At 41.3% G+C, this 10,284-nt stretch overlaps 1 protein-coding gene and 1 long non-coding RNA gene across 2 annotated transcripts; both read right to left on the bottom strand.

The window, feature by feature from the left end:
• Positions 1-288: 288 nt before the first annotated feature.
• On the bottom strand, positions 289-2,304 carry LOC103458324 (uncharacterized). The gene is made up of 2 exons (XR_532565.3): positions 926-2,304; positions 289-814 (listed from the first exon to the last, which is right to left on the bottom strand). It is a non-coding gene; the product is annotated as an uncharacterized LOC103458324 (long non-coding RNA).
• Positions 2,305-4,459: 2,155 nt separating this feature from the next.
• On the bottom strand, positions 4,460-9,795 carry tmx1 (thioredoxin-related transmembrane protein 1). The gene is made up of 8 exons (XM_008399010.3): positions 9,552-9,795; positions 9,157-9,272; positions 8,916-8,961; positions 8,335-8,463; positions 8,073-8,118; positions 7,507-7,608; positions 7,351-7,417; positions 4,460-6,346 (listed from the first exon to the last, which is right to left on the bottom strand). The coding sequence occupies exons 1-8, from the start codon at positions 9,758-9,760 to the stop codon at positions 6,135-6,137; spliced, it is 927 nt and encodes a 308-aa protein (XP_008397232.1). The 5' UTR covers positions 9,761-9,795; the 3' UTR covers positions 4,460-6,134.
• Positions 9,796-10,284: the final 489 nt, after the last annotated feature.

The raw sequence follows: 10,284 nt of genomic DNA, 5'->3' as shown, positions 1-10,284 counted from the left end.
CAGTCGTCATCGGGCTGAAGTCTGCCCAGCTCACACAAAACCACCAAGGCTGCGAATCAGGTCCTGCTGCCATTCAGCCGGAGCCGCTCGCCGCTGCATCTGATGGTTGTTTGTGAGGATTTATTACCTGTTCAAAATGGCTGGTTGTATGCGTACTGCTAATGCTCAGGAGAATGTGAGCAGTAATAAATGTACAGCTGCAGTGTGGGGTCTGCCTGTGTTGTCAGAGCCACAATAATGATAGGTGACACAACCTGAGTGTTTAACTTTATGAATGTAGCCATAATGCAAAATGAGCCTTGCTTTTATTAGTTTGGTTGGGCAGCGAGGCTTACAGTGGACTATTTGAGTTTAGATGCGTGTCACAGTTTTACATTCTCTTTGGGTCGAAGAGATTCATGATGACCCTTTTTCATCATTTCCGTTTCAGCGATAAACTGAGAAGTTGCCCAGTAACCGTACTCTTTCCAGCTTGTTCTGCATCGGCCCTGCCGGTGGGAAACTCAAATTCGTAAACAGTTCGTAGAGCAACCAGTCTTTACAGAAACCACAGCTCAGGAATCTGTCGCAAAATTCTGATTGTTGCATCTCTAGTTTGTTTACACCCAAAGTCTATATTTCTAGGTGTATATCTTCTGATTTATGACTAATAAATTTCAGCAGCAGTCAGTGGGATGTGACTTTTTGTTTCCCTTCTTAGCTGGTCATAGCGATGAGCTGAACACATTTTACAATAGGAAAGCTGAGAGAAAACAAACAATCACCGCTAGCTCTATTGGCCCAGATTCTTCAGCTTGTGTCTTTGTTTTTGTTTCTAGGAGAGAAAAAAAACACAAAACACCAAAATTTCAGTCTGACCATTAAATCATCGCCCAAACAGAGGAATCTGTCTCTGCACCTTCCTTCTGGTTCTCAATGTACTAACCATACAGAGGACACGCAGGGGACACGGCAGCTCGGAGAACAAGCGCGGCCTTGTTGAACGTTCGCACTCCCACCTCGCTGGCGTCCAGTCTTCCAGAAAGAGAGAGAGAGAAAAGCTGGATCATATAACTCTGAATTTTTCTCATGGACTTTTGTGGTCAAGCAAAAAGTCTCGTCTGGCAGCAGGCCCGTGTATTTCAATTCATAAATAAAGCTGGATCCTCAAATGCTTCCTCCTCGTGCTGCATGCTGGAGAAAAGCTTCACCCTCTCACCACATAAAACTCCAGAGGTTGGCTGCCAACTTTAACTCAGCTTTAACTCACTTGCGTAATTGGAATCCCATTATCAATAAAAGATTGGACACAAAATGCGTCTGCTAATACAATTCGCACAGTGAAACAGCTGAATGGGGAAACTCGGGTTCGAACAAGGTCACCGTCGCTGACGATGCACAAAGAAAATTCCAAGCTGAACAACTGTTGTTGAGTCTTCACCCAAACAATGTGGCGAGTTATCAATAACGTTTTCACGGAACAACTTTAGTTAGTAGCTTCCACATTGTTAGAAAAACAGACTTCTATAAAAATGAGTTGAGCCAATTCACATCCAATCTTTGAAGGTAGTACAGTACCTGTTGGTGACGGATGTCAAGAAAAGCTGGTTGGTGGAAGGCAAACAGCTGGACAAGTTGACCCAGTTGGGGTCAAAACCTGAAAATGTTTCCATGCGTAAGATATCAATGGATTTTACACAGCCGCACATTCACACAAGACTGTTGTTCTCTGGTATTCTGCTGTATTGCCCTCCCTGAACTACCACTCAAAGTTACGATGGTTGAGTTCGGCAATAGCATCAGTCTGTCCGATCAGCAGGAGAGTAGCTACTCCGCCCTAAAGGCCCGGGTCTACCTTACTGCACCAGATGTCTGAGAGAATTTATACGCCAATAACTCCCCCCACTGCCTTTGCTCAAGCCTCACTGCATTCCCTGCAGTCCTGTTTTTAAATTGTGAATGCTGCTACAGAAGAACACTCCTCTCCAGATGGAGAGAAAGCCAGATTTTCTATCATGATGTCAGACACTGCAGGTACAACCAGGTGCCATTCCACCAAGAGTGGAGTAAGCCTTTACGGTTCAGCGTCAGAGTGTCGTTTGTATCACAGCATCATAAATGGTTACGCTCCTGTAACTTCTAGCTGTCTGAAGATGGCCTGAACCACCTCATCCAGTGAAATGGCAGGTAAGTTTTTGTGACGGTGGTATCTCAAATGCAAAAAAAAACGAAGAAACCAAGGTAAAGTACCAAACATATTGTTACAGGCCTCAAGTTCCAATGTGAAAAAGAAATGCTGGCATTAGCGATGCCTATTTGAGACCATCTACAGAGATTTTGCTTGTTTTAGAGTCAAGACTTTTCAGGTTGGACGATGACCCTGGAGTGGCATCACAGGTGGAGGTACAGAGTATTTGATAAGTATCTTGCAGGTTGTGGGCAGACAGGCAAGTACTCTAGGTAAGTAAATGTGTGAAATCTCTCTCACTTGTTGGATAACGGCCTCTCCAGATAGATTGGGGAACAGGACCACTGACACAAGCTAGTAAACCAACCAACAAGGTCCAGTATTTCCCCTTAAGAACAACTATTTTCTAGATTGGCGTACTTGCATTGGTGATTTTCAAATGCAAAGATTGAACTGGAGGTCGATGAAGACGATTCCCAGGATCCATGCAACCATATTTAACAATCCGGCAACTGGAGGAGATGAGCACTGGATCTAAATCCAGGTCAACTCTTTCAGAAGACTCAAACCAACCCCAAAACCTCTCCGAGCAGATTACCGAAACAAAGGGTCAAAAAACCTTTCCTTCTGGGCGTTTTCTGAGAATAAATCATGAAAGGATCTGTAGGATCTCATGACATGGAAGCCACAAAACTATTCATGTCACTGTTCATTTTCTCTTCTGTCTTCATTTGCACTAAATTAAGAGTTTAAAAGACTCACGCAATGCCGTTCTCTGCAGCTAAGACTTCACGGGCAATAAACTTCGTGACATTCCTCTCCTTGCATGTCACCTCACAGCTTAGTTGCGCCATTGTACCCAGCATGCTTTTCTCTCCCACTACTGCCAAGCTGGCGCTTTACGCAAAGATCTGGAGGAAATGACAGCAAGGATGAGAGAAAACTAAATGGACTGAAGCGAGCTAAATGAACAAGAACAGAAAAAGAAAGCAACCCAGCAAACAGCAACACCATCTGCCTTCAGTTACCATCACACGACAGAACACGTGTGGATGGCATTGCCAATGCATGGCCCCGTCCTGTTTTTTTTTTCATGTGCAGGCCAGACCTAGCTGTTTTGTGTAACACTCAGGAACTGCAGAAAGGCTGGCAGAGTGCAGCGGGGGAATCCCATCAAACACCTTCGCCCGCTTTCCCTTCCTGTAACAGTTTAACCCGCGCTAAACGGAGCGTGTGCAGAAGGCAGCGCAAGCTGCAATTACAGCGCTGATTACAGACCAGCTCCATCCTCAGGATTTTCTTTTTCTATTCCAGAGGGAATAACTTTGCACAAGAGGGCGGAGGAGGTTCTGCAGAGAAATTGGGAAGCCCCAGCGAGAGATCAAGAAAGAGGAAATATGAACCGTAGTTTCACAATGACCGCACATACCGATGCAAATTTCTCATGTCAATTTATTTGCATTTACTGGTAAAACCTACGTGTGGCTTTCCACTGCTCAAAAGCAGTGCAAGAGTGACATCTGCTGGCGACGATTTACCCTACAGTGTTTTGTAAACATTGTTTTTTGCTTTCCGACCTGAAATATAGGGTCCATTTTTAATCATTTAAAAAAATGTTTTTTTAATGCATGACTGCAATCTAGTGTTTTAACATTTTTACATCAGTTAGTTTTAGAGCCTAACTTAAAACCCAAATATTACTCTGAAGAATATGAAATAGCAAAAATAAAGTTCAAATTAGAAAAAGTGGGCTTTTCTTGTGGTTTAAATTTCAGAAATGTGAGTATTTGCTATATGAAGTGAGGACTGAAGCTTATCATGGTATCCGTGCAGGAAAATTTAAATTATGATGAAAAAGTTGGGGCAATAATAGCATATTTCTTTGTGATTGTGTGGAAAAACAGAGGATCTTTCACACAGATGTAGAAAGAAACAAGAGGTGCAAAAATGCTGGTCAGAACTGGAGCAGAAATTACATATTTCTCGATGTTGGCAGATTTTTTGTATTTCAGACTATAGTTTTGTCTGAAGCGTCATTCAAGACGGACTGAAGTCAGCAAAAAGCTTTTAAATGTATCCACAGTGTGTCAGTTTGCTAAGTCTCCAAACTTGATAATTGTACACTTCTTATGACTTTATCCTACATATTACCGAATTATTTTTCAACATGTCAATTCAAACTGGAGCTAAGGACGTCTCTGTGTAATGAACTGTTTTTCATAATTAATCCAATCAAAGAAACGCATAAGCTACATCAACCGCTTACAGAAACGAAAAAAACAAAATAAAAAGTTATTATTGTTAAACTTTTATTCAAAGAAATGAAGAGCAGAAGCTGCCCGGAGTAGAGTGAAAATGCTACAAGCCATAAATAGCGATCAGGAAACAAACAAAAAACAAATTGAGGGATTTCTAAATGAACGCATCCGTTTTTAAGGAGATTATAAAAAATATTTAAGTGTGTCAATAGTCCGTGAAGTTCATCACAAGCCCTAGAAAAACAATGAGAAGTGTGTGAAAATGCAGGTGAAACGAGGGACACAACTTTTTCTAGCAACGAGTGATTTTTGTAGCTTTGAATCAGATGCTTGAAATTTTGGAAAAAGGTTTAAAAAAAAACAACTAAAGTAGACAAAGTCTCTCCGCTGTGTACAGCACTGCAAACCAAACCAAACCAAACCTAACCTAACCCCCGTGGCATCCCGCTCACTTTGTCCTTTTTATTGCCTGTCAGCATGCATACAGTCTGCTGCTGCCTCAGCTGCAGGTCAGCAGCACATTTAGGAGGTTCCTAAAGGTAAACATTCATAACAACAGCAAAAAAAACAACAACAAAAAAACAGAATACATTTGAACAGAAAATGACCGCAACATAATCCATGTTCAAGCAGTGCGAACACACACCATGCACTACGTTTGGAGTGAATAAATTTTTTTTTTCTCCCAGCCTCCCCCGCCTCCCCTCAAATAAAGTCTGAATGTGCTTATGGTGAAGATTTCAGTAAAATATATACATTGCAGCTCAAACTTGCGTCACAACCGAGCATCGTACATTAAAGGAGTTCCTGCCTCATAACTTCCTGTGTGTTTTTTTTTTTTTTTAAACCCATGGCTTAATTCATTTTATTGCACGTGGTTCATTTTAAGTTGTACAAGTGCTGCTTTCATGGTTTTTTTATTTTCTTTTTTATTTTACTCGATTCTGTCTTTACCGGAACATGGTAAGCGAAACTTTAATCAGTAAAGCATTACGTCGTAAACTGGGAAGGAAGTTGCAGCCACAGATGTTCAGAGTTGCTCAGACTTCAAACTGTAGATTTGAACGTCTTTGGTCGTTGCTGCATTCATATCAAGTCAAATCTAGTTTACTTTAAGAAGTTCGCCACACACCAAAGTTCAGATCCACATTAATCATCCAGAGGTTTAATTTGAACTGAACTGTGAAGCTGTTCCCATTTTAAACATCAGCATTTTTATGTCAATATGATGAAGCTAAATAGATTCGACGTTTTAAGGATTAAAACTAGCCTACGAGGAGAATGCCGAATGGTGTGTGTGCAGAAAAAAACAACCCATTTGTGGAGTAAAATTTACAGACCAAAGCTTGTTAGAATTCAAAGAAGAAGAAAAAACAAACTATTTTTGAAAAACAATGCATAGCATAAACAGCGAATCAAAATTCGTCTGTACTGCACTCCATACCTACGCCGCACGTAAAAACACGTGTGAGGAAAGTTTTTGTTGTTCCAGTTGGAGCCGCTGCTCAGGTGGAGAGAGCCGAGGTAGAAGTCTCCTGCTTTTAACAGAGGAGGGAGGGGAGTACAGTGGGGTGCTTCTTGGGTTAGGGGTGGGAAGATTTTGGACCCCTTCTTCTTAATACTGCCGCTCAGGACCACAGCTACTACATCTCCGGCTGACTCCACTGTGCTCTTATCGAACGAAGAAAGGGAATCCCGGCGCCGGCTCTCTAGCTTTCCTCCTCGTCTTCCTCACGGCTGGCCACCGCTCTCTTCCTCAGGGCTTCGTCGGGGTAGCCCTGACCCTCGGGAGACTCCCTTTGCCTACTCCAGGCCCCGTCCTGGTCTTCTTCCTCCTCCTCCTCGTCGTCCTCCTCACCGTCAGCCTCCTGGTCCTCGTCCCGATTCTGGATCAGTCGGGACTGCTCCGTTGACTGTTTCTCTGCAGAAACGCACACGCAACGTCAGGGAGGCTCAGAGCTAGCTACAAGCCAACGCTGCACTGAAACCTTTTCTCACATGAGAGATTGAAAAGTATCCAAACCCCTTGAACCTCTTCAAATTTTGTAACCTTACAATCACAAACTTCAATGTACAAAAAAAGTAAACAATTTGAAAATGAGGAGAGCACCTGAAAATTATGCAGGGTTTCCTCCAGTGTATTATAAGCCTGGCGGGCCACCAGGCATAACTTGTCCACCTGCCAGACTAAGCGTTGTTTTGTTTATTTTACATAAGGGTTTTTACACACCAGTAACAGCTACTGTTAAGACAGACTAAGCTGGGTTTATAGTCAAAGCATTAACAGGATGCGCACCTGTTGTGCTGTCCAATCCCGTTGGCCCCACTTGCTATTATTTCAAAATTATGACGCCTATTTGTACAACTCTGCATCTCTGTAACTTTTAACTTTTTTTAACACAAAAACTTCAGCTTCTATGCGCCACAAATCTGGAAGAAACTTCCAGAAAACTGCAAAACAGCTGAAACACAGAGTTCCTTTAAATCAGGGCTAAAACCCAACCTGTTTAGATTTGCTTTTGAACCATAATAAGTGGAACACTGACCGACATATATGATGTGTATTGATGATGGATGGTACTGGGCAAAATGTAATGTCTGTGACTGATTTCTCAATTGTTGACTGTATGTGGTTTTTAGGTCTGTGTTTTTATGATGTCAAATACATTGAACTCCCTTGTTGCTGAAATGTGCTATAAATCAATAAACTTGATTGAAAAACACAGTTGGCTGCTGGTGGACTGCACTAGCGCCAAACTCAGCAGGTTCTTCTTCATAATTACGCATTATTTGATCATTTATCACTTGAAATCCTTAAAGAAAATACATTCAAGTTTGTGGTTGAAACCAAAATCTGAAGCTGTTCAGGAAGTATTAATACTCCCCAAGTCACAGCATTGATATAAATATTAATGCAAAACTCACTCTGGTAGTAATCGGGTGAGGAAAATCGTCGCGAAGGAAAGACGTAATCTGCGATAAACACTAGCAACTGAAATGACAAAAGTATTAAGATTACGTAAATTATTCACAGCACGTTTGATCCGTAACTTTCTCATGGAGTGACACAGCAGTACTCACCAGACCCAACGTCAGGCCAGCAAACAAGGTGACCAGGCCAAAGATGACATATGAACCCCAAACAGGAATCCCCAGCTGCTCCGTCATGTAGTTATGGCAACGCTGGGAAACAAAAAACACGGTTCTCACCTATTTTTGGCCTTGAAATGATCTGAATATTCAAGATACACAAAGTATGTGAGCAGCACATTCATTTTTAGTATTCAGCAGCAGACATTTTGCTTGAAAAGCAATGCCATTTTTAAACTGTGGATGTTGTAATTTGAATTTTTATCAACACTGAACAGGAAGTTTGATTTCATATCAGTGGGCGCCTAACACTAAAAATATTTAGTATGGGCTTTTAACTCTGTCTGGTTTACAAACTGAACAATATGCAATCAAGGGGAATGAGCCCCACCTAGAACAAGAAAACACTATTTTAAGTTCAAAAGGTGGAAATAATTCCATCTTCAGCTGTCATATTCGCTATTTATTAAACACTATTTATTAAACACCAATCACAAGGAGCCACAATCCTCTCAAAATACAGTCTGCAAAAATCAACGAATGTGCCATTTACTTACTCGGATGAACATGGAGAGCTTGAACAAAGCCGACATCGAGTTCATCCTGTCAAAAGAGGAGGCGAACGCAGCATGTAACTCGATACAGATCTGTCAGTCAGTCACAAAAATATCTGCATGCTTGTGTGTCGCTTTTTCAAGCCCACAAGACACCAAGAATAGAGTTAACGTCAACCGACGTTTTCTGAGATTTCAAAAACACAAAAGGACGCAAACGTGTTTTTCACGGGAGATTTTTTTTTTTTTTTTTGTAGCCACTTACAAGAACGAGGACGGCCCGAACCACGAAGAAACGGGCTCCGTGTTTTTCCATTTCTGTTCGTCGACAAAGCTGAGGAAGTCTTCTTTGGTACGAGCGCCGTGGTACTTGCGGAAAACGCCGTCCTTGCAGCTGAAAAAAATTAAAAAATCTCAATCAGTGACAAAATTAACAGGTTTTTCCTCAAACTCCTGATAAAAAAAAACAAACATTTTGATTCCTATTTATTTTACTAGTGTCATTTCTAATGTTTATAGTAGCAGTTTCTGTGACACATTTTTACACTTTAAAGCTGTTTCTGCAACAGCAGGATGTTCTAAAAATTCTCTTATATTTAACTTCTAAACTTCACCAAATGGAGACCACAAATAAACAGAAAGATCACTTGTTAAAAATAACTCATAACAGATTGTTTCTTTCTTTTGTAATAATAATTATAGATTCTAACATATACCTCAGAGTATATGCAACATTGAAACTATGTTTGCAGTATTTATCTTTAGGTACTGCTGAAGAAGAAAAAAAAAAACAACAAACACACAAAAGCGGAAGCAATGGAAACCACAAACCATGCAGATACGTACTGGTATATTGTAGGAAGTGAAGTTATGATGAATCGCCCACTCAGACCTTACAGAGGAAAGAGACGACAGTCAGCAGGAAGACCTTTATTTTTTTGCAACCTCACATTAATGCATTAGCTTGTGTTAGATCTATCCCAGTAAAACACTTTACAGATTATAGATTAAATCAACAGGTTTGAGTACTTCAGATAGTCGCCGGATGCGTGAACTAAATAGTGTTGCCCAGCTTGGGGTTGCTTACCAGGCTGCTCTGTCACATCCACCTTGGCGACGTTGATGCCCATGTCATCCCCCCAGTCCGCGAACTCTTTCCACACCGACTGCAGCTGCTGGCATGCAGGACACCAGGGTGCGTAGCTGCGGGAGAAAAGGTTTAAGAGGCTTTCAATTTCTCGTGCACGTCTTGCTGCTCGACATCATTAGCCCCCCAAGTTAGCGTCCCCCCCCCCCTCCAAAAAAAAAGCTGGTTAGCAGAGTATATTTGCTTAGAAAGCTTGACTTTTTCGTAGCGTTGTGTGACTAAATTAAGAAAGACATAACTTATTTTGAGCTGGTTTAGCTGACGCGAGAACTCGGGTTTTAGTTCAAAACAGAAACGGCAAAATTAGCGGGTTAGCCTGTTAGCGGGACACTGACAACTCAATCATCCACTCTCCGGTCATTATCTTCTCCCAGTCCCCGTCCGTCACTTCCTTGAGGCTGTCGGGCTTGGCCGAGGCTGGCAGCGACGACCAAAATGTCAGCAGAAGGAGAAAAGGACATGTCCAGGAGCGGAGACCCGCTGCCCCCGATAAAAACAACATGATTCCACTCATGCTGCTAGCTAGCCGACGAGCCGTGTCCATTCCACAAGTCACTTCCGGTGTGCGCCTTCGCTGTAGCGGCAGTGACGTCATAGTCAGCTGATAACAAAAGATATTTGCCTGCCAATATTATTCAAAATGTGGAGAAAAAAAACAAACATAAATCCATCAATGAATACCAATAAATGAAGGAGCAATTCTAAAAATCAAAATTAATAGTGCTTTATGAGTACATCATTGTAGTAGCTATGTGCCAGCTAACAAATTACCACAGTCACCACACATATAGTAAAACATTTCAAAACTTTAATTCTTTTAATTTAAATGATCATGGTCTACATATAATAAAAACCCAAAATTCAGTGTCTCAAAAAGGTAGAATATTACAGAAAATAAATAATAGAAAATATATTTTAAACAGAAATGTCAAGCTTCTAAACAGTAATCAAAATTTTGTGTAGCCTACTCAATACTTGGTTTTTGTTTGATTTTTATCCTCTCTTAAGAAATTCCTCTTCAAAAAGGTAAGTGCTGTTTCATACAGTAAATGTATGAAAAAGTTATTG

The sequence above is a fragment of the Poecilia reticulata genome, chromosome 22, assembly GCF_904066995.2.
Source record: "Poecilia reticulata chromosome 22, P_reticulata-male-v2, whole genome shotgun sequence".
Taxonomy (NCBI): Eukaryota; Metazoa; Chordata; class Actinopteri; order Cyprinodontiformes; family Poeciliidae; genus Poecilia; species Poecilia reticulata.
Note: the sequence above shows the minus strand (reverse complement) of the source record. Positions and strands in the feature narration are given on the sequence as shown.